The 27,524-nt window shown below is 41.2% G+C and overlaps 1 protein-coding gene across 6 annotated transcripts; it reads right to left on the bottom strand.

Annotated features, from left to right (window-relative positions):
* Positions 1-313: 313 nt before the first annotated feature.
* On the bottom strand, positions 314-18,058 carry LOC128518178 (zinc finger protein 501-like). 6 transcript variants are annotated; one of them, XM_053491263.1, is made up of 8 exons: positions 17,881-18,058; positions 17,547-17,607; positions 17,060-17,222; positions 16,523-16,794; positions 15,512-15,579; positions 12,996-13,186; positions 11,021-12,398; positions 314-1,941 (listed from the first exon to the last, which is right to left on the bottom strand). In XM_053491263.1, the coding sequence occupies exons 2-8, from the start codon at positions 17,592-17,594 to the stop codon at positions 840-842; spliced, it is 3,222 nt and encodes a 1,073-aa protein (XP_053347238.1). In that variant the 5' UTR covers positions 17,595-17,607; positions 17,881-18,058; the 3' UTR covers positions 314-839. The 6 variants fall into 6 exon arrangements, with proteins under 6 accessions (XP_053347238.1, XP_053347234.1, XP_053347233.1 ...); XM_053491259.1 differs by lacking the exons at positions 11,021-12,398; positions 12,996-13,186; positions 15,512-15,579; ... (2 more) ...; positions 17,547-17,607; positions 17,881-18,058 and adding exons at positions 3,027-3,217; positions 3,401-3,468; positions 3,795-4,066; ... (2 more) ...; positions 8,053-8,316; positions 9,733-9,884 and having other exon boundaries at positions 314-2,314; XM_053491258.1 differs by lacking the exons at positions 11,021-12,398; positions 12,996-13,186; positions 15,512-15,579; ... (2 more) ...; positions 17,547-17,607; positions 17,881-18,058 and adding exons at positions 3,027-3,217; positions 3,401-3,468; positions 3,795-4,066; ... (2 more) ...; positions 8,053-8,316; positions 9,733-9,884 and having other exon boundaries at positions 314-2,314.
* Positions 18,059-27,524: the final 9,466 nt, after the last annotated feature.

Below are 27,524 nucleotides of genomic sequence, written 5' to 3'. Positions count from 1 at the left end.
AGTTACTGTAAATAAATCTACCTTAGTTTAATAAAAATCTGTGAAAACTGATCAGGAAAAGAGAATAATATTTTTCTGGAAGAGACACAGACATAATCCTGAAATAAAGTTATAAAAGGATTAAAGTTATTCACAAAATAAGATTATACCATGATCTATTAAAATGCCATCTGCCATGAGACGATCAAATGATTTATATAATATTTTTTTAATGGAAAAATTAATTAAATTTATACATGTATAGAATTAAAAGAGGGTGTACACTCTTTCTCTCGTGGATGTATATGTGTTATACACACATACAAACTGTGCATTTCATGCCTTATTCTGGGTTTATTCTTACCAGGAACATTTCTACAGTCCAACAATAAACATAAAAAAAACCAATATGCTCACTTTTGTGATGATTTAGTTTTTTGTTCTTTTTTATCCTGCTTCTCTAAATACCACAGTTTTGTGTAACATTTATTCATTATCATGCTCACTCACTTACTGTTGAGTTTAACTAAATATGAATAAAATGCTACTGGATACAGAGATACGCTTTAATATCATGTTGGCTCTCGCAGAAACGTCAATGCAATAATGTAGTGTTTGCCTTATGAATGTTAAATAGGCGAATTTAAATAATTTAAAATGATTTATTGTCCAGAGTTTTAGCTAATCTTGCTATATCTACTAATTCCTGCCCCTAAACCTGCTAGCACAAAATAATTTAAAAAAAACCAAGATACATGATTCAATTTCCTCCACAGAGTATCATCGCGTATTCACCAGGAATAAATAGTATTTTTGCCTCTGAATGCTCCTGTTAACAAAGTTACGGCTTCGTTACTGTGTCAGTGGGCTGGTGGATTTGTAGACGATCCAGCCGAAGAACTGTTCACACTGTCAGCAGTGGTATGATACACGACATGATACGGCTTCTCCCCAGGGTGAGTGCGCTGATGCTTTTTTAGATTACTCCGGTCAAAAAAACTCTTCCCGCACTGTGAGCACTGATATGTTTTTTCTCCTGTGTGGATGCGCTGGTGTCTTTGGAGATTACTCTGGGTGAAAAAACCCTTCCTGCAGTGCGAACAGTAAAACGGCTTCTCTCCAGTGTGAATGCGCTGATGCTTTTTGAGATTACTTCGGTCAAAGAAACCCTTCCCGCACTGTGAGCACTGATATGTTTTTTCTCCTGTGTGGATGCGCTGGTGTCTTTGGAGATTACTCTGAGTGAAAAAACCCTTCCCGCAGTGTGAACAGTAATACGGCTTCTTTCCCGTGTGAATAAGCTGGTGTTGCCGGAGACGAGTCTGTTGACCAAAACTCTTCCCACACTGCGAGCACTGATACGGTTTCTCTTCCGTGTGAATGCGCTGGTGCTGTTGGAGACGGCTCGATTGGATAAAACTCTTCCCGCACTGCGAGCACTGATACGGCTTCTCTCCGGTGTGAATGCGCTCATGTCGTCTGAGAGAACACTGCAGGTTAAAACTCTTCCCACACTCTGAGCACTGATATGGCTTCTCTCCGGTGTGAAAGCGCTGGTGTCGTCGCAGATCGCTTGGTAAAATAAAACTCATCCCACATTGTGAGCATTGATACGGTTTCTCGCCTGTGTGAAAGCGCTGGTGTTGTTGGAGACCGCTTTGTTGACTGAAACTCTTCCCGCACTGTGAGCAGTGATACGGTTTTTCTCCAGTGTGAATCCACTGGTGTTGGTGGAGGCCGCTATGTTGACTAAAGCTCTTCCCGCACTGTGAGCAGTGATACGGTTTTTCTCCGGTGTGGGTGCGCAGATGTCGTTGAAGATCACCCTGTTTAGTGAAACTCTTACCACACTGCGAGCAGGTGTACGGCCGCTCTCCTGTGTGAATGCGCTGGTGTTTTTTCAGACTATCCTGTCGGTTAAAACTCTTTCCACACTGTGAGCAATGATACGGCTTCTCTCCTGTGTGAACGCGGTAGTGTTGTTCAAGAGCCCAGTGTCGATTAAAACTCTTTCCACACACTGAACAATTGTGTGGCTTTTTTCTTGCTACATAATTGCACTGGTGTGTTTTGAGGGCCTCCTGATAATCAAAATCCTTTCCAGAGTCTGAACAGGGGTGGATTTCCTTCTGTAAGACATTGAAACTACCAGATGATGTTGGCTGACCACTGGAGTCTATGGATGGGATCTGAAGCTCATATTTAATCTCTCCTGAGTCATACAACCTCATATCCTCTTTGTGGCAGCATCTCCGCATGTGCTTGTCTAGGTAAATTTTAGATGCGTAGGATAGAGGACATGTGGAGCAGGAAAAGACTTGTGACGCATTGTTGTCTGGAGAAGCGAAATAAGAAAAAAAATCAGAAAACAGAACAGCAAATTTCTAAAATGTAACTGATATGAGTGTTTGTCGTTAGGTAAAAATATTAAAAATGGCTCTAGGTGTGTGCTAATTCAATTCAATCATTTACATGTAAGCATTTAGCAGACGCCCTTATCCAGAACGACTTACTTTTTTTTTTTTTTTATCTCATTACACATCTGAGCAGTTGAGGGTTGAGGGCCATGCTCAAGGGCCCAACAGGCCCAATCAGCATGGAATTGACAAAAAAAAAAAGCTACAGCAGGCTTGTGATGGTGAACACTTCTGCTTGAGTAACACATCACTCAACCAAAAACCAACAGTATCTGAGCCAACTTAATCTTTTATGATACCTTTAATCAAAAGGTGCAGGTTATTTTCTAGTACCTAGAATAATTAAGACTACAGCAGGTATAAAGTCTTCTCCTACAAAACAGCAACAAAAAACAAATTGCAACTATTTTTCTAATGCTGCATAAATCTTTAGATAACCAAGTGTTTAGTTAAATATTTTTGCCTGAAGGTAAAGGTTTAAATCTTGGGGTTTATGACTTCATGAGAGCTGTGGTTAAACTATATCTAGTGCCTATTCTGAAGGACACATCAACTGTCAGGGCTCCTCCAGTATGCAAATCATTACAGTTCTGTTTAATTATATTTGTTATAAGTATGGATGGACTTTACCATTGGTGGAACACTTTTTGTTCCAAAGATAGTCAAATGCAGGACTGAGTTCTTTAGCGTACTCATCTTCAAACCACACTAAGAGCTCCTGTCCTGGGTTAATGGATCGACAGCAACGAAACAGAATGCCCCCTCGATACTGAAATGCCACAAGATTCTGTTCTTCATCATTACGGGCACAATTTACATACCTAAAAAAATGTGGAAAATGCAAGGTCAGAAATTTAACCTAGGTTAGATTTATATTCCATTTCATATAAGTTCTTTCAACAAATATAATGGCTGAGGAAAAAAATATAAATAAATATAAATAAATAAATAAATAAATCAATAAATCAATCAAACGATGACCCAACAACATGTGTATTCCTCACCTCATCCAATTCGCATACATTTCTCTTTTGGCATCTATGTACTCCTCACACTGCCTGCTCCTGCATATCTGTAGAAAAATTATACATTAAGACATTTTATTAAGCAATCTTTGACTTGATGGCTTGCCTTCCAGGAGGCCAGTAAAGCATCAGCAACTACTTACCTCAAAACAAAACACTGCATTGCACTCCATATAGTATGTACCTTTAGCACTGCTCAACGGCTCTTACAGTACCATCTCTGTGTTGAAGGTGGCAACATGATGTTGCCAAAATGTTCAGCAATCTAAGCAAGTTTCAAACTTTATTTTGAAATCAACTTATCGGAAGTTATCAGCAGTTGAAGACAATCGAAAAGGAAAATCAAGGCTTGGAAAAAATATGAGAAACTCACCACCCAGGAGTATCCACTGCTCACGGCTTCCTCTCGCTCTACCAGCTCCCCCTGGTAGGGTCCGAAGTGCGCCCCTAGTGGAACGGTCTCCCCCTTATTAAACACTCCCAGGCCTGCATCAGGAATGCCGGACTCCCGAATCTCTAGCCCAGGTGGAAGAGTGCGTCTGGCTCGGTCAGAGACCCCAATGGGAGCAGTGGTATCAGCAATGAAGAGGGGTGCACCATGAACCTCACACTTGTTGAAGAAGAAGGACTTGCAAAGTTCACAGTCTGTGGGTAAAGAAAACAAAATAAAAAAACATTATGCCAGGATGCTTATGCATTATGTATCAAAATGTATTCATAATTAATGGCAACACTTGATTAGGTTTAAAAAAAGGGTTTGGGTTGGAGGACTTTTCTAACGTTTAAAAAGGTTCAAGCATACAGAGCAGGCCATCTGAAACCATTACTCTCGACAGAATCTCTCAAGATAGTACAGGGTCAAAGGTTATTTCTTGTGCACATTCCCTTCAGCTAGGCCCAGGTTATCAATGTGGTTCAAGCAAGGGGACTTTTGGTGTTGATGTGGATATTTGATGTGTAGTAGGAATTAAGGGTACAGCCCTCTTCTGGCTCAGATCCTATCTGACCCATCGTTATCAGTATGTAGACTTAAATGGTGATTATTCTGCATGTTCTCTAGTGGAGTTTGGTGTTCCGCAGGGTTCAGTTTTAGGTCCACTGCTTTTTTCCCTTTACATGCTTCCTCTGGGCAACATAATCCGTAAGCATGGTATTAGTTTTCATTGTTATGCTGACGATACACAGTTATATGTCTCAGCAAAACCTGATGAGAAAAAACAGCTTACTAAAATTAAGCAATGTGTGCAGGACATAAGAAATTGGATGCTAATTAACTTCCTTCTGCTTAATCCGGATAAGACAGAAGTTCTAGTCATAGGACCGCATACAGCTAGGAGTAACATTTTAGATCACACCGTAACTTTAGATGGCCTTTCTGTTCCATCAAATGCAACAGTGAAAGATCTTGGTGTGACTATTAGGGAATAGTCTTCCAAATAGTGTTCGGGACTCAGACACAGTCTCAGTGTTTAAGTCCAGGCTAAAAACCTATTTATTTAGCCAAGAATTTTTTAAATAGATTTGCCATAAGTAAAGGAGCAGATCTGGGGGACTCTTGGACGTAGAGTATTATGGTGAACTGGTATGTTTGGATGCTGTCTTCCTCACTCTCATTGATCACTCAGGTTTGCTGACGGTGAGGTGATTGTTTGCTTTACATCTCAGAAAGTCCTCATGTTTGTGTTTCCTTCTGGCTCTCCCTTTTAGTTATGATGTCATAGTTAGTCCTGCCGGAGTCTCTGCTTGCACACTACAGTTAATATACATTCACATTAAACATTGTGTGACTGTGACCATACCTAACTGCCATCTCTCCTCTTCTTCTCTTTCCCCCCTCTTTCTCTTTCCTCTCTCCTCCTGTCTCCCCTTTCACTCTTTCCCTCTCTCTGTCGAGCTACACATGTCGTTCCTGAGCTGCCAGTGATCCAGACTCCCTCTGCCCTCTGGACAAGTCTGACCCATCCTGGTGCCCCGCTTCTGGCTGAAGATCTCATCACATGGATGCCCTGTGTCTCTCTGGGATGCGTCTGGTGTCTGGGGATGATTTTCTCTACCTAGAAAATGGTACTGGCCTTGACTGGTGTTGGCAACTGTTTCTCTGGGGACTTGACAGTTCGATAGTTCAGGACTGGAACTTCTTACAAGTCTACCTGGGTCTTCAATAACTACCTGGACTCCATATTAACATCAATTAACATCAGCTATTATAGCTGAACTGCCTCCCACCCTACACAGTGTATAAATGCAGATCATTTACTGCTTTCTGTTTCACCCAAATGAGGATGGGTTCCCTGTTGACTCTGGTTCCTCTCAAGGTTTCTTCCTATTACCATCTTAGGGAGTTTTTCCTTGCCACTGTCGCCCTCGGCTTTCTCACCAGGGACAAACTGACCATTTTGATTCATACAAATTCACATTTCATACAAACTTAAATAATTCTTTTGATTGTGTAAAGATGCTTTGCGGCAATGAAAATTGCTAAAAGTGCTATACAAATAAAATTGAATTGAATTGAATATTTCCAAATTCTTCGATAAAAAGTGGCCCTGAATTGTGAAAGTGACTATACATTAAAACTGTATAACAATTAGTTTAAGAAAGCTTTCGAAAAAGACTAAATGATCATCTGCGTGATAGTAGAGGTATCCTTTAGAAAACCATGTTTGTTAAAGTGATGTGAGGAACATGTAATGAAAGTGTAGCACTGTCTGACGTGAGGCTTGTTTGCAGGGGCATATTAGTAGAATTTACACTGGCAAGAAAAAATTTGGAAACACTTACATACTTATGTATTTATATGATCTTATGCCTTTCTGTAGAACCTCCCAAAGCTCTGCTATGCTGGTTGGGCAGTGTTCTCAAACTCATTGGTTCAGCTTAGCCCACACGAGCTCGACAGGGTCCAGAGCTGGCCAGTCCAACAGCGAGTGTATTCCATTTACTTTCTTCTCCAGATAGTTCTTACACAACTAGAAATAATGCTTGAGGTCACTGTCTTGCTGCAAAATTAAGTTAACCTCAATCAGGCGTTGCCCAGAACCAATGGCATGCCTCATCTGAGTGGTTGAGGATGCCTTGATGATGCAGATCACCCATGCACCCACTGCCAAAAGCACCTACAGATCATCACATTTCCATCTCTGTTGGTGGCTTAAATTATGGTGTTAGGCAGATAATCCATCACTTTTCTATAAGCTCACACCTCAAACTTGAAGACTCATCAGTGCACAAGTCTTAGTTCCCATCATCAAACATCCACTCAACCTTGACCAATCTCTGCACATGAGGTCGGCTGTCGTGAGTCACCTATGCACAGTGTCCATACACACTGATATTGTCTGTTTCTCAAGGCAGACAACCATAAGTACTTGTCTTCTTGGTCCCTTCACTGCGTTTTTTGTCCCAATTGGATTCAGTTGAGGCATGTGTCTGGGGACTATATTGTCTACTTATACACCTTTTCAAAAAATCTTTACTTTCTTGGCTATATCTCGTATTGAACAACATTCCTTTCTCCAGACAAGTAGAGACAGATGGGTTTCTAAGAAAAGCTTTTGTTTGTCCATGTTTAGGTTTAATTTACACTGAAAATGACAGATCACTCCCCCTTATGAAGGAAAAGCCAGATAGGCGTGAACTTATTTAAAGTTGTTGAGGGTAAGCGTGATCAGTTTAAGACCATCCACACTTTTTGGAACTTTTAGAAAAACAGATTGTTGCAAAGCCTTCAAATTTAACACTGATTAAGTAGCAAATGTTTAATGTTTTGTTTACATTTCAGTGCAAAAATACCATAACGTCTTGGCATTTGTAAACTTAAAGGGTTAAACCTGAGTCCACTCAAGCCCATTTCAGATGTTGTTCAGGTGCTGATCACACACACACACACACACACACACACACACGCATATGTTCCTGTTAAACATTGCAAATAAACCCCTATTACACTTTTAGTGCACTGAGAGTGCGTGTGTATGAGATACTGTTACTGAACTCCACAGAGTATCTGATGTCTTACAGAGGTTTTCTTTGTGATCAGGATCTTCCTCTTTAATGGAAATAACTTCAGGAGTGTTGTCGAGGTCGTCTTCATAGTTGGAGATGTTCAGCTCCAGCGCCTCTTCTTTCTTCACACAGACTTCTGAAGTTTCAGACGTCTCTGCTTTCACGTCCAAACTCAGCTACAGATCAAACAATAACATTGTTGGATTATTTGAGATTAATTTAGTTTGTTATCTGCTCTCAGTTCACAATGCAGTAAAGTGTTGTGTATATTATACCATCCGTCTGCACAAGTATTTTATAATCATCCAAAAAGATTGACGTTTTATAAAGAAAAGACTTTAGACGTCCTCACTATGCCTTATAGGTTTAGTGAAAAAAAAAGCCGGACAGCTTAAAGTCTAGCAGTGAAGTGAGGCAGTAAAACAGTACAAACACTTGTTTTACCTGTAAGTGAGCAGGATCAGAAGCTCCAGACGTCCTGCAGGAGCGCTGTCTGGCTCTTGTTGAATTCATTACATCACCTCTAAAGACAGACTGAGAACATGAGCAATAATAATAATAATAATATTTCATACTTATGTACATATATATGAAAGTAAGAGCCATATTTAAAGCTGAACACAAACCTTTAAACCATGATTTACATTTATTTTATTCTATGAATCCCAATTTGCATTAGATAAGCGAAGGCTTAATTTGTCACATGTACATCACAAATCTTTTTCTTTGCATGTTAGTAAGCTGGAGTCAGAGAGTATGATAAACCAGAATACAGCACATCCTGGAGGAGACAGGATTAAGGGCCTTGCTCAAGGGCTCCACCGTGATCTCTTGGATGAGCTGGGGTTTGAATCGTCAACCTTCTGATCAGTAATCCTGATCGATCAACTCTGAAATTAAAAAATTAATAAAAATCATAAGTAAATACATGCAAATTAATGTAAAACTTATCTGTTGAAAAAAGAAAGATGTTCAATTAGGACAAAATTAATGGCACTCTGTAGGCGTGTACCAGCCGGCGAACAAGGAGAATCAGACTCAGGTTTATTACCAAGAAGGGTTTTCACAAAGGGTCAGGGGTTCAAACCCAAGTACCACTGTTGCCTTCAGGAAGTTCTTCAAGTACTCAGATGTACCATATAAGACACTGGACAAGAGACAAATGTCATAAATGAAATCTAAACTTATCGGCACTTTGGTTATAAGGGGCTATAACTGCCCTTAATTCCTCATGGCGTTGATTCAACATATGGTGGTGGGAATCAAACTTCAACCATTACACATCAAACTGTGCATTTGTTTTTCCTGATATTTTAGGTGGAACGAAAGTTATCTTTACTTTTATAACATGTAAATTTTACCACATCCAAAATACAGGAACCACGTTGCAAAAATGTAGAGCTCTGAAAATATGTACTCAGCAATGTGTAACCCATTGTCATGTTTGTACAGTCTGTAAAAATGAAGTGAAATTCAGTTCATCATGTTGTCCTGGGAAAAAAGGATATGACACTTCATACTGCACAATCTAGAGCCCTATATATGTTTATTACAGACGAACAAAAGAAGTATCCCCTCCACACCATTACACCACTCACACTTTTATTATTATTTTTTTTTTTTGACGCCAGATTCTGTCCCGATCTTCCGCAGAAGAAATCGAGACTCATCAGACCAGGTTACGTTATTCTGATCTACTGTTGGTGAAGTCATGTGACCTGTAGCATTAGTTTCCTGTTCCTAGCTGACTACTACTCCTGTAGAACATCTGCTTCACGGTTCGACGTGTTCGGTGTGTGTTCAGAGATGTTCATCAGCACACCTCGAGATGGTGTAACGAGATGTTATTTGAGTTCCTGTTGTCTCCTATCGGCCCGAACCAGTCTCCTCTTTCTTCTCAAGGCATTTCCACTGAGAGACCTGTCCTCACTGTCTCACTATTTCCTCTCTTTTTCACACCATTCTCTGTAAAACCCCTAAGGACGGTTGTACAGATCATTAGGTTCAGAAATATGGCACTAACATACCATGCCACACCCAAACTCACTCCAATCACCTTTTCCTCCCCATTCCATCACTCCAGCAGATCATCCTGACCATGTCCACATGCTCTCACTTACAAACACTTGAACAGGTGTACCTAATTAAGTGGCCAGTTAGTCAATAAAATAAACTGACTAACAGCAAGCATTTAACTCATGAATAAGCAGGTTGTCCATCATAAACACCCTGATTAAGGAATAAACAGTGCACGGCGCATGCGCAGTAGCTCACTCTGAGTGTAATGTAGCTCCAGTACATCTTACCTCAGGGTCTGGAGCTTTTAAATCCACACAAATAAACACAGCGACGTGCTTTTATTGTTAAATCAGCCGCCCGCACAAAACTCTCAGAAATATGTTAATATTAGCTCATCCAGCTAAAGCTAAGAACGCCAGGGAGGCTTCGTTCTTCTTCTTCTTCGGTGTTTTTCCGGAGGTTGGAGAATCAGCTCGTGTGCGCTTTACTGCCACTTAGTGGTGATTGAAGGGCGAGCAGGAGCAACTTACACCGCCTAGTGGTTAGAAGTAGAACTGCACACAATAAGATTTAATGCAAGCTCTCTCAATTATGGTCTGAATAGTTAATATTGTAGATGAATAGTCTATAAATAGTTCTACTTTGGTCTGGATAGATTTCCTGTTCATAACATTTTTTATGTAACTTATATGTTACAATTATATTAAGCCATAAAGTTAGGCATAATCGAGTGATGGCTAGCTGTCGGCTAAGTATGCATGACTTCAGCTAACTGGAATCGCTGCAAGTTTAACTTAGCACTAGAAATTGTGGGAGTTGCCACGCAACAACGTGTGAAGTATTGATTATTGAGATCAATCAAATTCATTAGCATATAAATTAACAGTCACCTGCAGTATTTACTACGGTAGGTTACAACACTCCATGGTGAACTGAGGTACAGTATTTATTACAAGTAAGTTACTACACACTGCAGTGGACTGAGCTATTTATTACATTAAGTAACTACACGCTGAGCTGGGCATTTAAGAAAAGGTTATTTAAAGCCGCAGACACTGAAACAGCACATATGAAGAAGGAGTGAAATGAAAAAGAAAGTCAAGCATGGCGGAATGCGGGACAAAGGTGTAGTTAAGTTGGAAAATTAACAGACACACTTGTTCCTGAGACCTCTAGGATGTGAATGATTATAATATATAATATTTATTTACGATTCATGGCACAAACATTTCCTTGCTTAAGTAAGAAAGGTAGATGTAATGAGCTGTAGGTTCAGCCTAAACCCTTTCAGTCTGTTTTTGCTTGGTTCGAGGATTTCTTACCATATATATAGTATTTTTCTGTAACATTAAACTCGTTTATTGTCAAACTACAATAAAATAAAAACATAAAAAATATGAAGACATTCTTAGACAAAGAAGTAATAAATAACTTTAATTTGATGTCACAGACTTCGAGTACCTGTTAAATGCTTAAATGTAGCTGAATTATAAAATGTTTTTCCACACGGTTGGAGACAATTTAAGACGAATATAGCGTATTTCACAATATGAGCACTGATTCAACATCTCTTATGTATGAACGCGCTGGTGTCGCTGGAGCTCCGACTGTCTATTAAAACTTTTTTCACACTGTGTGCAGTGATACGGCTTCTCTCCCGTGTGAATGCGCTGATGTCGTTTAAGATCGCCTTGCTGATTAAAGCTCTTTCCGCATTGCGAGCAGTGATAGGGCTTCTCTCCCGTGTGAATGCGCTGATGTATTTGGAGGTTACTCTGGTCGACAAAGCTCTTTCCACACTGTGTGCAGCGATGTGGCTTTTCCCCCGTGTGAACGCGCTGATGCCGTTGGAGGTCGCCCTGCTGGTTAAAGCTCTTTTCACACTGCGAGCACTGATACGGTTTCTCTCCGGTGTGGATGCGCTGATGTCGCTGAAGATCACCTTTATTAGAAAAACTCTTTCCGCACTGTGAACAGTAATACGGCTTCTCTCCCGTGTGGACGCGCTTGTGCTGTTGGAGAGGGGTCTGTTGATTAAAACTCTTCCCGCACTGTAAGCACTGATACGGTTTCTCTCCCGTGTGAATGCGCTGGTGCCGTCTGAGATCGCTCTGTATGAAAAAACTCTTTTCGCAATGCGAGCACTGATAAGGCTTCTCTCCGGTATGAATGCGCTCGTGTCGTCGGAGAGCGCTCTGCAGATTGAAGCGCTTCCCACACTCTGAGCATTGATACGGCTTCTCTCCGGTGTGAAAGCGCTGGTGTCGTCGGAGATCACTCGGTAAAATAAAACACATCCCACACTGCGAGCACTTATACGGTTTCTCGCCTGTGTGGAAGCGCTTGTGTTGGTGGAGGCCGCTATGTTGACTGAAGCTCTTCCCGCACTGTGAGCAGTGATACGGTTTTTCTCCGGTGTGGGTGCGCAGATGTCGTTGAAGATCACCTTGTTTAATAAAACTCTTCCCACACTGCGAGCAGGTGTACGGCCGCTCTCCTGTGTGAATACGCTGGTGTTTTTTCAGACTATCCTGGCGGTTAAAACTCTTTCCACACTGTGAGCAGTGATACGGCTTCTCTCCCGTGTGAACGCGGTAGTGTTGTTCAAGAGCCCAGTGTCGATTAAAACTCTTTCCACACACTGAACAGTGATGTGGCTTTTTTCCTGTAGACCCACACTGGTGTGGTTTGAGGGCCTCCTGATGACTAAAACTTGTTCCAGAGTCTGAACAGGGGTGGATTTCTTTCTGTAAGCCATTGAGACTACCAGATGATGTTGGCTGACCATTGGAGCCTTTGGAGGGGATCTGAAGCTTATATTTAATCTCTCCTGAATCATATGACCTCACATCCTTCTTGTAGCGGCATCTTTGCATGTGCTTGTCTAGGTAAATTTTAGATGAGTAGGATAGAGGACATGTGGAGCAGGAAAAGACCCGTGACACAGCGCAGTCTGGTGATTTGAAATAAGGCAAATATTAGAATCTAAAACATAAAATACAAAAAATATATATAATCATACATAAGAACAATATCTGACTGATAACTTTTTTTTTTTGCAGTTACATAAAAAATTAAAGAGTTTGTGTTAATTAATAAAGTTTGGGGTTACCAGCAAGCTGTTAGTGATGTCTGTTTTTAAGTGACACTCAACTGAAATCCAACATTCCCTGAATCAGTACCTGGGGAAATCTTTGATCTTTTATAATCCTCCACACCTGCTTTAATCAAAAGGTGCAGGTTATTTACTAGTACCTAGAATAATAAAGACAGTGGAAGGAGGTAAAGCCTTCTCCTAGAGAACTATAAAAATATGGAACATTTTTCCTATTTTTCTCCAAATCCTGGTATTAAGTCCAGGTATAAACCCTGGAGGTAAAGGAGAAGTAAATCCCGGGACTTCATGCGAGCTATATACAGTTATATAATATACATATTACACACCTAAATTATAAAATACACATATTGAACTCAGTGACAGGGCTCTTTCAGTATGCCCATATAATTGACATAACTAAAAAGATTTGCATTATGCACGGCTGGACTTTACCATTGGAGAAACACTTTTTGTTCCAGAGGTGGTCAAATGCAGGACTGAGTTCTTTGGCGTACTCATCTTCATACCACACTAAGAGCTCCTGTCCTGGGTTAACAGGTCGACAGGAACGAAACAGAATGCCCCCTCGATACTGAAATGCCACAAGATTTTGTTCTTCATCATTACGGGAACAATTTACATACCTAAAAGAAAGTAGGGAAGTGAAAAAAAGTAAAAGTTAGGTCAGAGATCCGTGAAAAGTGCCATGAAAAAATATCTGCCCAACCATGGGGAGAGCCATTATGCACAAATGGAAAAAAACTTGGAACAGCGGTGAACAGAAAAGAGCACAAAGGTTCGCCTTACATTTGCCTAAAAAATATTGATTATCCCTAAGACTTTTGAGCAAATATTCTGTGGACTGATGAGACAAAAGTTAAACTTTTTAAAGGAGTTTTACAATCATACCAACAGTCAAACATGGTGGCGGTAGTGTGATGGTCTGGGGCTGCTTTGCAGCTTCAGGACCTGGACGATTTGACATAATTGATGGAACCATGAACTTTACGTCCTACCAAAAAATCCTGAAGGAGAATGTTCAGCCATGAGTTTGTGACCTCAAGCCCAGTAGGAAAATGATCTGTAATATACCAGCAAGTCCACAACTTATTGACTTAACAACAAAAAAAAAAATTGGCTTTGGAGTGACCTAGTCAAAGTCTGCTTTGCATCAGCTAACTCTGACTAAGGGATCCCAAGGTGTTCCCAGGCCAGCGTGGAGATATAAGCACTCCACCTATTCCTTGGTCTGCCCTGTGGCCGCCTCCCAGCTAGCTCTGCCAAGAATACCTCCCTCCTACTAGATGTCCAAACCACTTTAACTGCCTCCTTTCCACACAAAAGGAGCAGTGCCTCTACCCAGAGTCATCTCAGATGACTGTTCTTCTCATCCCATCTCCAAGAGAAAAGCCAGTTATCCTTCTCTCTTTTCTTCAGAATGGTGCGGTAAATTGACTGCGATATTGACCCCCGCTGCTCCAATTCTTTGGCCAACCTCAAGCTTCAATCTCCCATCACTCGTTAAACAAGACCCTGAGATACTTAAATTCCTTCACTTGGGGTAATGACTTGCTTCATACCTGGAGTAGACAATCCATCAGTTTCCTGCTGATTTCCCTACGGATTTCAAGATGCTGATCCTCATCCCCACCGTATTACACTTGGCTGCAAATCAATCCAGGAAGTGCTGCAGGTCACAAACTGATGATGACATAACAGGACCATATCTTCAGTTCACCAAACTGGATACCCTCTCCTCCACGGCTGCACCTTGATATCCTGTCCATGAAAATCACAAACAGGATTGTTGACAGAGGACAGCCATGGCACACACCAGAAACAAGCCCAACTAACCCCAACACAGCTCTCACTTTGCATAAAGTGATTGGATGGCCCTGAGAAGTAACCCTCTCACCCCATACGCCAGAAGTACCTCCCACAGAAAAATCCTGGAGTACCCGATCATACACCTTCTCCAAATCCACAAAACATGTACACTGGAAGGCCATATTTCCAAGCCCCCTCCTGGATTCCTGCAAGAATAAAAAGCTGGTCCATCGTTCCACAACCAGGATGGAATCCACATTGTTTCTTTTCAATCTGGAAACCCTCCTTTCCAGGACCTTGGAAATGCCATATATTACCGTCCCAGGGAGGCTGAGTAGTGTGATGCTCCTGTAGCTGGCACACACCCTCTGGGCCCTCTATTTGAAGAGGGAAACCACCACCCTAGTCTGCCACTCCTTAGGCACCGTCCTGACTTCCACACAATGTTGAAGAGGCGTGTAAACCAGAACAGACTCTGAACACCAACAGCCTTTAGCATATCTGGGCAGATCTCGTCATTTCCTGGGCCTATTCCACTATGAAGTTGTTTGACTACCTCCATTACTTTACCCAGAAAAATCCAGGTCGAGGTCAGCAGTGTCCCTGCTGTACAAAGCTTGGGTGGTTCCCCATTTCCCCCTCCTGAAGTACTTGAGGATTTCCCACAAGCACCTTGGTGCCGCCCGAAGGTCTTTCTTCATGGCTCCTCTGAGGTCCTCCCACACCTGCTCCTTTGCCTCTGCTACCACTGCGGCTGCCATCCTGCTGTTAGCTTGCAACTGTCTCCACTGTCCCCCAAGATAAAATATTCCTGAAGACTCCAATTTCATTCGGACGGCTTCCCTGACCACCAGCGTCCACCATGCTGTTCAAGGGTTACTGCCCCTTGAAGCACAGTTATTAGGTTTAGGGGCAATTACTCTTTTTACATAGAACCAGGCAATGGGCAGCTTATTCCTTAAACAAAATAAAATTATCATTTAAAAACTATTTATTTATTTAAAACTTTTCAATTTTGTATTTACTTAGGTTATCTTTGTAGACTTCCAACCAAAAATAAAGATTGATAAAGTTCTTGCTACAAATTAACAGCTGGGAAAAAAAAAGCAATGACTAAACAATGACCCAAAAACGTTCCTCACCTCATCCAATTCGCATGCATTTCTCTTTTGGCATCTATGTACTCTTCACATTGCCTGCTCCTGTACATCTGTAAAAAGATACACATTTAATTTTATTCATTAAATTGATCTAGTCCTTAAAATAAATCAGGTACACGATAACACGCATGATATATCATGTCTTTATTATATTACACACACAGACTACAAGCTCCAAAGTAAATATTGGAAAATTCAGGAAAATTCAGGTATGGCTTTTCACCTGATTTTATGAAAGGAAGGAAGGGTTCAATAATCAATGTTAATTCATGGCAAACCTTTGCTTCCCAATAAGACCCCTCTTACACATATCATCCTGTCCCTTGTGTGTTGGCCTTTAAACAGACAGCTATAAAAAATGGAGAACTTGGTCAGTCCGTCATTTGACGTGTTTTGTACAAAGCTAGAATGTTTTACAGTACATGTTTTACCAAGTTTGTCCAAGTATTTTTGAGTCTGTAAAATAAAAAATAAATAAAAATCTGAAAGGCTACCCCACAATCAATACTTGAATGCTTTCGAAAACATGGTAGTGGTGTTCATACATTAAATTATGTCACTTATGTCTGTTGATTAATCTACAGCTAATACTTACATTTACAGTAACAAAAAAAAAATCAATATAGTAACTAAACCAACCAAAGACTAAATTATTTAAAAAATGAGTTCATTTTTAATTATTAATCATTAATTAGTTGTAAACACACTGACCTTGAATGCATGAGCATGTATGTAAAAGTTACAGTTCAGTACCAGAGCGGGTGAACAACAGCATGATTGCAACAACATCAAGACTAAATACTTCCACAGGGTGGCTGCATTCAACTAAATCAATAAATCACTCAGAAAGGGCTGAACCGCAACATTTGCAAAAGCCTTGAGAGAATGTTGTGGCCGCAGAAAAATTGCCTTCATCCTGTGGTGATATTTTGCTGATTAAAAAATATATATATATATTTATAAAAGTATTCTAAAACTTTCTAACAAACTCACCACCCAGGAGTATCCACTGCTCACGGCTTCCTCTCGCTCTACCAGCTCTCCCTGGTAGGGTCCGAAGTGCGCCCCTAGTGGAACGGTCTCCCCATTATTAAACACTCCCAGGCCTGCGTCAGGGATGCCGGACTCCCGAATCTCTAGCCCAGGTGGAAGAGTGCGTCTGGCTCGGTCAGAGACCCCCATAGGAGCAGGGGTATCAGGGATAAAGAGGGGCGCACCATGAACCTCACACTTGTTGAAGAAGAAGGATTTGCAAAGCTCACAGTCTGTGGGTGGAGAAAACACAATAGGACAATATAATACCAGGATGTGTATGTAATGTGTGTTAAAATTAATGGCACCCCTTGCTAGACTAACATTAGTAGAATTTAATTTTATAATTTAACAAAAAAACACCACACCCATTTCAGGATTAAACCCGAGTTCACTCAAGCCAGTTTCAGGGCATCACACACGTACACACTCACATGTTCTTGTTGAACATGACAAATAAACCCCTATTACACTTTTAGTGAGTGTCTGATGTCTTACAGAGGTTCTCTTTGTGATCAGGATCTTCCTCTTTAATGGAGATAACTTCAGGAGTGTTGTCGAGGTCGTCTTCATGGTTGGAGATGTTCAGCTCCAGCGGTTCCTCTTTCTTCACACAGACTTCTGAAGTTTCTGACGTCTCTGCTTTCACGTCCTCACAAAGCTAGAGATAAACAATAACAATAATAACAAACAATAACAGCTGATTGATGTTAGATTCCTTTTGTTTCTTTTTTTCATTCCTCATGAGGTTTCGGACAGATTGTAGGGTAGTCGCCAAGCGAGGCAGTTATAAAACGACGCAGCGTTCGAGTCAAAGCGGGACTTTTAAAAAACAGTTCACAATAACAACGCACTTATTTCTTAAAGCTTTTATTTCTCTATATAATCCGCTGCTACACTAATGCTAGTGCTCAGATACCATCAGGGTAGAAGGTTTTCCCAGTACGCCGGATTGTTTTTTTTTATAATACAGTATAATATTTACCTGTGACGGAGCAGGATCAGGAGGCTGTACGTCTTCTGATGAAATCATTACTATAACAGCTCTAAAACAACAACAACAAAAAATAATAATAACAACAATAATGACAATTCCTAGAGAGACTGAGTCTGACAAGGGGGCGTGGCCTGACCCGGTCGCTATAGCAACCAGACAGACAGCCGTAACATGACTATAACTGGACAGAGGAAATATTTAAGGGCAGTTCTTAAGGTTTATTTTCTAAATGAAATTTCCCCATCTAGTGCACTACATAGTGCTCCCTAACTAGTGCACTTCCACACTGAGAATCCGGTCACACAGCGTCAGTATAACTTACCTCGGAGTTTAGAGCTGATGGAGATTTTAAATTCACCCCCTAAAAAAACAATGCTGATGTTTATAATAAACTCCTAAAGTCGGGAGTTGATCATTACATCATTTAAATAAAGATGTTTAAACGAACTGCGACTTCCGCTTCTGCGGCGGCGTCTTCTTCTTCTTCTGCGTCTTCTTGGTGTTTTGTGGCGTAACGTAACTGTGCGTTACCGCCACCTACAGGACCGGAGTGCACTCCCAGATTAATGCTTACTTCTAAAACATAAAGAAATGTTAATAAAAATAAAAAACCAAATTCAAACACATTGTACTTTCATTATCTTCTTTGTGACAGATCATGTAGCTCAAACTCTATACACTTCTATTATAATTCTATTCTATTAAGCAACCTTGTAAATAAATAAATGTTCCAGCTTTAAGTTATTCATATGTTATATATACATATATATATTGTAGTGAACACAAAACTTAAATAGAATACAGTTAAGGACTACATACTGATAGCATTAAAAACAAGTGCTGCCAGAAAGCCAGGAAGCGTTACCAGTGATAAAACTATATACGGTATATATTTATTCGCAACGCTACATCCATTAAAAACTTTAGCTAGGAGATATTGAGAAACTAGCGCAGACTGATATAATAAAATTTTGCTACTGGTAGAGAAAAAAAAAATATATATAGGATACCATGATCTTCACTGTATTTCTCCACTAATTAACTTTTAAACTCTGAAGATGTTTCCATTTTATTGTTTTAACCGCACCTGAACATTTATTTAGTCATAAATTCTTTATTTCAAAACAATACATCCAGTAAACTTTTTTTTCATTGTTTATTGCTTTTATTTGGTCCATCGTTACCCGACAGTACCTCTACTACATACATCAGATTTGATCTCTCACTTAATGTCCTTTCATTGTAGGTTTATAAAGGAATTATAATTTTTATCATGTGCTTGATCCCAACTTACAATGTAACAAGCCATGTTGTGATACTTGGAAATATATACTGTACGTGTCCGCATTTCTGTTTCCACGCAGACTTTACTCTTGGCCATTTTACATAATCGTTAATTTATTTCCAAGTAAAATTTTATATTCACTTCCTGTAAAATAGGACTGGATGTTATCCAACCAGTTTAGATAGAAGTACACATGCTGTGACACTAATAACAGGTTGAGAAAGATACTTTCCTTAAGACCAATTTCTTGAATAAAAAAAAATAATAATATATATATATATATATATATATATATATATATATATAATTATATATAAAAATATATATTTTTAACAAATGTTTAGTTTTATTTTTAAGCTCCTTGCTTAAACTCCTTGTACATGCTAAAAGCAGTTTTGTTACATAAAAATCTAAACTAATTTCCCCACAATGTCTGATGTTTCCCCTAAAAGCAGTTTGACTTGATGCTTTCTGTTAATCACACATACATAAATATACAGAAGTAGGACACAGACTTTAACAGGTGAATCCATTTTATCTCTCTTAATCATAATGCATTATATAAAAATAGACAGAATATTTATATTTGCTAAATGTAACCTGATAACACCATGTTAGTAACATCAGATGAGATGGAACATTGGATCGATTTAATCAAGAAAAGACAGTGCAACCTTCTGCTCTTGATTTTACTCCGTACACATTTAAGTAGGGGTTAAGGGTCCATCCGTCCATGTTCCATTGGACATTCATTACTCCTCACCCTGGAGAGAGATTTGATATACCTGGCGATTTATGTGGCAGGTCGGATTTACAACGACGCCCAATTGTACCTGAGTAGTTGAAGGAGATGGACCACACTCATAAGCCCAACAGGGGCAGCTCCCAAACCGTTAAACAGCGAGCTACTCCTGCACATTCTATCATTTCATCAAATAAAATGGCCGACTAAAGTAGTCCCAGCTCTACCGATTTCTCTTGTGCGTGAATGTTCTGCTGGTGTGCTTTGAGAACCCTTTTTTGGCTAAAACCCTTCCCACACTGCGAGCACTGATACGGCTTCTCTCCCGTGTGAATGTACTGGTGTGCTTCGAGACTACGCCTCTGACTAAAGTTCCGTCCACACTGCGCGCAGTAATACGGTTTCTCTCCGGTGTGAACACGTTGGTGTTGCTGAAGGGTGCTGGACTGATTAAACCTCTTCCCGCACTCCGAGCACTGGTACGGCTTCTCTCCGGTGTGAATGCGCTCGTGTTGTTGGAGAGCGCTATACTGAGCAAAACTCCTCCCGCACTCGGCGCAGTGAAACGGCTTCTCTCCCGTGTGAGTGCGCTGGTGGTTATGGAGAGCACTCTGTGTCAGAAAACTCTTCTCACACTGTAAGCACTGATGTGGTTTCTCTCCAGTGTGAATGCGCAGGTGTTGCCGGAGACTACTGTACTGAGCAAAACCTCTCCCACACTCCGAGCAGTGGTACGGCTTCTCTCCGGTGTGAGTGCGCTGATGTTCCTTGAAATGATGCGGGTAAGTGAAGGTCTTGTCGCAGTCCAAGCATCGATACGGCCTCTCTTCTGAGTGAATGCGCTTGTGGTTGCGAAGTGTATCCTCTCGACTAAAACTCACGCCGCACAGCGGGCAGGGATACGGCTTCTCTCCAGTGTGAATCCGCTGGTGATTCTGGAGAGACTTCCTTTCGGTAAACCTCTTCCCGCACTCCGAGCAGTGATGCGGCCTCTCTCCTGTATGAAGGTACTGGTGTTTTTTAAAGTTATTTAGGTGGGTGAAAGCCTTCCCGCAGTCTGGGCAGCAATACGGCTTCTCTCCTGTGTGAACGCGCCGGTGTCTCAGGAGTTCACTACGGTAAGCGTAACTCTTTTGACAGTCTGAGCACTGGTGAAGGTTTGTCTTTTTTTGTTGGCTAATGGAATCTTTTGGCATCATGATCTTGTTTCTTTCTGGCGGGGAAAAAAAGGATAAAACTCAGTAACCAAACCTACAAATGTGATAATGTTTAATTGAAAATGTGTATATAGTTCAGAGTGCGCCATCTGTAGGATCATAAAGAAACTGCAACATTTTACTCTGCAAAACTTCTCAAACCTCAACTTGACAGTGAACTCATGGGTTAAGTAACACAGAATTTATAATTGTTCATACTCTATTAAGTGAGATTTAATAGTTTAAGCACAGTCTAACGGCTCCCCCTTGTGGCAGTGCTGTGTACGCAATGTAATTAGATTTGCACATCATTTCCCTCACTTTGGTTTTGATTTCCCTTTCAGCAACCGCGATCCACACCCATATACACACTACCATATTCTGGTAGGAAATGGATTTATTTCAAAGCTCAAGTCTGCGCATATGGTATATATGCGCAGACTTGAGTTTTGAAATAAATCCATTTTTTACCAGAATCCTGGACTGGTGATCTGACACCAGTCACTTCAGTGGTGGGAGGTGGTTTTGCGGAACCCAAGGGAAACCATTATCAGAGGGGTAACATTCAATTTCGTTCACGTCCAATGAAAGCTCAGCAATTAAAGGTAGCAGCTTGTAACTTATTTCAGGGCTAAAGTAATGATGTTAATCAGGACACTGGAGAAATAAATACAGTCAATTTGTGTAGAACTTTGTATAGCGTATGTCAGACATCATTAAATGGCGGAACCGATCTGGACCTGGACCGAGTGACAGCTCTATCTGGAGCCTGATGCTTTAATTAATTAATTAATAAATAATAATAATAATAATAATAATAATAATCTAGCACTTTTCTTCTTAAAATGGGCGTGACTCTACATGCCATTACACTATAAAATCTAAACCTTCAAAGATGTATGAAGAGAGGGAATTTCAAAAACATTTTGTCTCATAAGTTTTAAACCCGTCGGGTCATCTGCAGCAGTCCGCGGTGAGGGCGTGTGAAATACCCAGCCAGCCAGCGTGACACTGTAAAGTTAAGATATAAAACAATGTCTAAGAACTTACCGAAAAAGTGCACTGCTGTTCTGTTAATCCCTGCTATCTATCATGTTTTTGCTACATTCATGCGCGACAGGCCGGAGAACGGTTTCATTCATTTTGTTCATTATGTCCTGGGAGTATGATTTGACTAGGATGTTTGTCCATCAGAATATGCTACCTCTAACTTTTTTTTATTGAATTTTCCCCCGATTTTCTCCCTAATTTAGTCGTATCCAATTCCTCCCCGTCACTAGGGGGCTCCCACATTAAGGCTACTACTACTACTCAGTTGGGAGGGCTGAAGACTATCACGTGTTTACTCCGAACCACGTGACTCCAGCCGACCGCATCTTTTGGAACTGCTGGCTCACGCACCGTTGGGGGCGGAATCAGACACTCGGAGGACAGCGTTATCTGCTATCCACTCCTACCGCGTGCGTGGGCTCACAGACGCCCCTGATTGGCTGTAGAGCCGTGATTGATGTGGGAGCACGAAGTACCTCTCATCCCTCCCTTCTGAGAGAGCTCGGCCAATCAGCTCTCTCTAGACCTCCGGCTGCGAGAGGTTACAGATAGATAGATAGATCTACACAGACAGAAATATATACAGACAGGCAGATAAACTAACAGACAAACAAATAGACAGAGAGAGAGACAGGGAGAGAGACAGACCGACAGACAGGCAGACAGAGAGAAAGACAGACCGACAGACAGATAAACAGACAGACAGAGAGAGAGACAGACAGATAAACAGATAGACAAACAGAGAGACAGACAGAGAGACAGACAGATAAACAGACAGACAGATAAACAGAGACATAGACAGACAGACAGAGAGACAGACAGAGAGAGAGACAGGGAGAGAGACAGACCGACAGACAGATAAACAGACAGACAGACAGACAGACAGAGAGAGAGACAGACAGATAAACAGATAAACAAACAGAGACAGATAGAGAGACAGACAGATAGAGAGACAGACAGACAGACAGAGAGACAGACAGACAGATAAACAAACAGAGACAGACAGAGAGACAGACAGATAAACAGACAGATAGAGACAGAGACAGAGACAGACAGACAGAGAGAGACAGACAGACAGTTTATTCACTACACTGTGCTGATTATAAACCTCTCAGTAATGAAACATTAAACAGTAATTCTCTCCCCGCACGTGTGTGTGTGTGTGTGTGTGATGAGAATAAACACCGGTCTATATCAGACCCTGTGACTCTGTACACACCGGGGTTTAATATTATAATTATTATTATTATTGTCACCTCTGAAACACCTCCAGCGCGCATGCGCAGTCCGTCAGTGCTCTGCTCTTCCTCGCTGACCTTCAGGTGTGAGATCGTCCTGTAAACCTCAGACGGATAACAACACTGTAGCGCGCACACACACACACACACACACACACACACACTGAAGTGATTCCGCTCAGAGCTGACAGCGCTCCGGGGGTGTGGTTTGAAGCTTCTTCCTCATTTGATGTATCGCCCTTTAACGCGCAGCATCTATAGTCCCACATTACTGCCACCTAGCGGACTGGAGGGAGGCGCATTAAATAGGAAAACCAAAATAACCAAAATCTCACATGGATCAGTCACTCCTGAGAACTGGGACAAAACATGTTTTTATAAAATAAAATAAAAACTTTATTTCTAAAAGCCTTTGTATGGTTGGGTGGGTGAGGTGTGGGTCATCAAACACAGCTTTAATTACCTGTTCAGTGCACAAGTGATTTGGCCCAAAACCTTCTTCAATCAAACTACAATCAAAAAGCAGCAAAACTATGCACACGATAAAGAACCAACTGTGTTCCAAGAAGAAAGATCCAACCAAGATGTTCGAACCAAGAGAGACGGACAAATACACACACACACACACACACACACACACACACACACACACAAGAAGATTGTGTCTGAAGATTTGTTTATTCTCAGCAAAGAGAGCATATTTAAGTTTTCGCCCATGTGCGGCATCACATACATCAAAAGAACTTGTCGAGACCCGGAGACAGACATACGATAGGAAACACATTAGCTTTTTCCAGTTAAACAAAGGCGTTCCAGCAGACATGAGCGATAGGAAGTGCAATGAGGGAGTTGTTTATGAGGATATAAATCTTCTCATCATATTATAATTCCTTAGCTCTAGTTTATGGAGTGTATGGTTAAGCCAAGGTCCAGTAGCAGGAGGTTGAAAGGGGGTGTATCACACCTGTTGTAGTGGAGCCAGACACAATTTGGCTGTGCTTATATAACAGGACAAGGACAGACGTCCAATAAAATGTTGTCCTATCCAAGGTATAATCAAAGCTTGGTGTAACTGTGCATGCAAATGTACTCCTTCCCTTCACCACAGCCATCATCAACCAATCCATATCATCTGGTCATGTTCCTGCCGCTTTTAAGAAGGCGAGGGTTATTCCCATCCTCAAGAAACCCTGCCTGGACCCATCAGAAGTTAACAACTATCGCCCGGTATCACTGCTCTCTTTTATTTCCAAAATTCTTGAAAGAACGGTTTATAATCAAATGTCTCTTTATCTCTCACAGAACAACCTTAATGACCCAAACCAATCTGGATTCAAAGTGGCACATTCCACAAAGACTGCCCTTCTGTCAGTCACTGAGAAGCTCCATGCTGCTAGATCTGCTAAACTTTCATCTGTCCTCATCCTCCTGGACCTGTCAGCTGCATTTGACACCGTGAACCACAAGATTCTATTATCTATTCTTACAAGCCTTGGAATTTGTGGAACAGCGTGGCAGTGGTTTGCTTCTTACCTTAAAGATAGGTCATATGAGGTAACATGGAGGGGATCTACATCTGCCCCACGTAGACTCTCTACTGGTGTCCCGCAGGGCTCAGTACTTGGTCCTCTTCTGTTCTCCCTCTATACCCGGTCTCTTGGTAAGGTCATATCATCGCATGGATTCTCATACCACTGTTATGCAGACGACACCCAACTTGTCCTCTCCTTTCCTCCCTCTGACACTCAGGTTTCCACCCGGATCTCAGCATGTCTGGCAGACATCTCATTTTGGATGGCTGCTCATCAGCTAAAGCTCAATCTCAGTAAAACCGAACTGTTGTTTATCCCTTGTGACTCATCTCCAGGTCAAGACCTTGTGATATCCATGGACAACAACCAAATCACTCCCTCAACCACCGCCCGCAATCTTGGGGTAACCGTGGACAATCATCTGTCATTTTCCCCACACATCGCTAACCTTACTCGCTCTTGTCGATTTCTTCTTTACAATATCAGAAGAATTCGCCCATTTCTTTCTTCACAGGCTACTCAGGTGCTTGTTCAGTCCCTTGTTATTTCAAGACTGGACTACTGCAACTCACTCCTGGCAGGCCTGCCTCTGTCCACGATTCGTCCTCTGCAACTGATCCAGAATGCAGCAGCACGACTCGTTTTTAACCTTCCCAAGTTCTCCCACACCACCCCACTCCTCCGCTCCCTGCACTGGCTTCCTGTAGCTGCCCGCATCAAATTCAAAACACTGATGCTTGCCTACAAAGCCAAAAATGGCCCAGCACCCACTTACCTCTCTGCGCTAATTACACCACGCACTGCACCACGTTGCCTCCGATCCTCCAGCACTGCTCGCCTCATCCCACCATCTCTCAGGGATCGAATCTGGCATTCATCCAGGCTCTTTTCTGTTCTGGCACCTAGATGGTGGAATGAACTTCCTCTAGATGTCCGTACATCAGAGACTTTGACTATCTTTAAACGACGACTCAAGACGCATCTGTTTCTCCAGTACTTGGACTAACCCCCCTCCCCCCGAAAAAAAAAAAAAAAAAAAAACTCAGTTGTGTTGGACTAATGGTACTTAGTTATTAACCTAGTTAACCCAGTGTAAGTATGTATCCAATGTTGTAAACATTAAAGCACTTTTTGTAAGTCGCTCTGGATAAGAGCGTCTGCCAAATGCCTAAATCTAAATGTAAATGTAAATGTACTGATTCAGGTCTTTCTTTTCGGGTATGTCGTGTCCAGACACAATGTTTTACATATAACTGGAGATGTTTCCAGCAAAGTTCCTCTGGAACACATCTCACAGTTGTTCAGCAGGCTCTCACATCATTAGGTCCAGGAGCGCTCCTCAAATCCATTTCACACAGCTCTCTTTTCACTTGATCGGTTGTGATAGAGAGACCCAGTGGGTTGGGGTGAGTGCTTGACATATTGTGTAACATGTGAATGCCTGAATTGCAGAGAAGGTGTGAAGGTGTAGATGAAGGTGGGACATCCTCCATGATGTGCTAAGACAAGGAGCAATGACGTTAGCCCAGCCGTCTGAATAGAAAGTGGGGCTGGAATCACAAGGACGGAGAGACTAGAAGAGCCATGACAGTTGTCCCAGGCGTTTAAATCAGTGATCTGGAGGACAAAGCAGTTATTCCAATAAAACATCATGTTTAAGTGTTTCATCCTCTCCATACCGCCATCCACCACCACACTAGTGGCCAGTGCTCCATTTTGCCCTCCTGTTTTCCAGTTCTATTTGTTCTTAAATTAAAATAATTTTTAATCACAATAAAAGAAGATTAGAAAGAAGGCTTTTTAGTTTGATTTTCATTTATCATATTTACAATTTCAGTTATTTTCAAGTGAATGAAAAGCTGGGATTTTGTTAATCACATTATTGTGGGCAATAGATTTTTTTTTTAAAGTAAAGATAAAATAGTCAAACAAAGTTATAGTATTGATATTTGTACCAGAAAAGAAAGCGTGCCATTTTTAATTAAAATTTAAAGGAAAAAATATATTAAAAATCCTGGTCACATCTCAACAGAGCAGGGGTTTAGGGCCCAGGGGCCCCGATTAGTTGCTGTCCCCTTTACATTCAAGGTTATTGGACTTTAATCAGAATAAGACATGCGCAACGAATTGGACTTGGATGCAGCGTGATCAGTGAACAGCACCACAATCATTTCAAACCAAATTCTGAGTTGGTCTGGGATGCAAAAGTGATTTAGCTTCATGTACACCAGACCGCCTTAAACTTGCTAAAATATATATAGTAAAAAAACAAAACAAAAAAAAAACTGGAAACTAATGACAGAGATGAAAGCAACTTAGTTTCATAGCTTTATTCATCACATCACACTATAACATTGGAATGAAAAAAGTTGAAACATTCAAAAAAGATACAGGATACAGAATTCATACTGATAATAAATGTAGCTGAACACTGATGAAATGCCAAGACACCATTTTTGCCTCCTGTGATCTGATCCCTCAGGACACGTTAATACCAGGTGTGCCACGGGGCCAACTGATATTCACCCCTCTGTACTCTATAACTTTATATTATGGGGGCCCTTGAACTCTGCCCTCAACTTTCTGAATAAATATACACACTACTAATCAAAAGTTAATAACGCTAATAATTATGCTACTTCTGCTCTGTAAAGCTTCAGAACGGCTCTAATCTGAGGTTCAGTTTGGTGATTTCTCAGGCTGGTGAATCTGAATGGACAACTTCTCAGCAGCACCGAGCACCCCTTAAAGAGATATCTGTTGTTTCGGTTATTCATCTCAACACCTGATTGTTCCTGAGCAGTTGGAGGTGAAAGAAGATGCCCAAGAGCACAACAGTGGCATCCATCCCTGCATGTTCAAACAGTTCATCAAAGAAAATGGCCAACAAAAAAATTCTCAGCGCTACTGCTTCTCGCGTGAG

The sequence above is a fragment of the Clarias gariepinus genome, chromosome 1 (assembly GCF_024256425.1).
Source record: "Clarias gariepinus isolate MV-2021 ecotype Netherlands chromosome 1, CGAR_prim_01v2, whole genome shotgun sequence".
NCBI classification, from domain to species: domain Eukaryota; kingdom Metazoa; phylum Chordata; class Actinopteri; order Siluriformes; family Clariidae; genus Clarias; species Clarias gariepinus.
Note: the sequence above shows the minus strand (reverse complement) of the source record. Positions and strands in the feature narration are given on the sequence as shown.

Coding starts and splice junctions, on each gene's coding strand:
- LOC128518178 (XM_053491263.1), bottom strand. CDS start 17,594: ATGATTTCATCAGAAGACGTACAGCCTCCTGATCCTGCTCCGTCACAG. Junction 17,223..17,546: donor CTGATCCTGCTCCGTCACAG/GTAAATATTATA, acceptor GTTTATCTCTAG/CTTTGTGAGGACGTGAAAGC. Junction 13,187..15,511: donor ATGCATGCGAATTGGATGAG/GTGAGGAACGTT, acceptor ACTTTCTTTTAG/GTATGTAAATTGTTCCCGTA.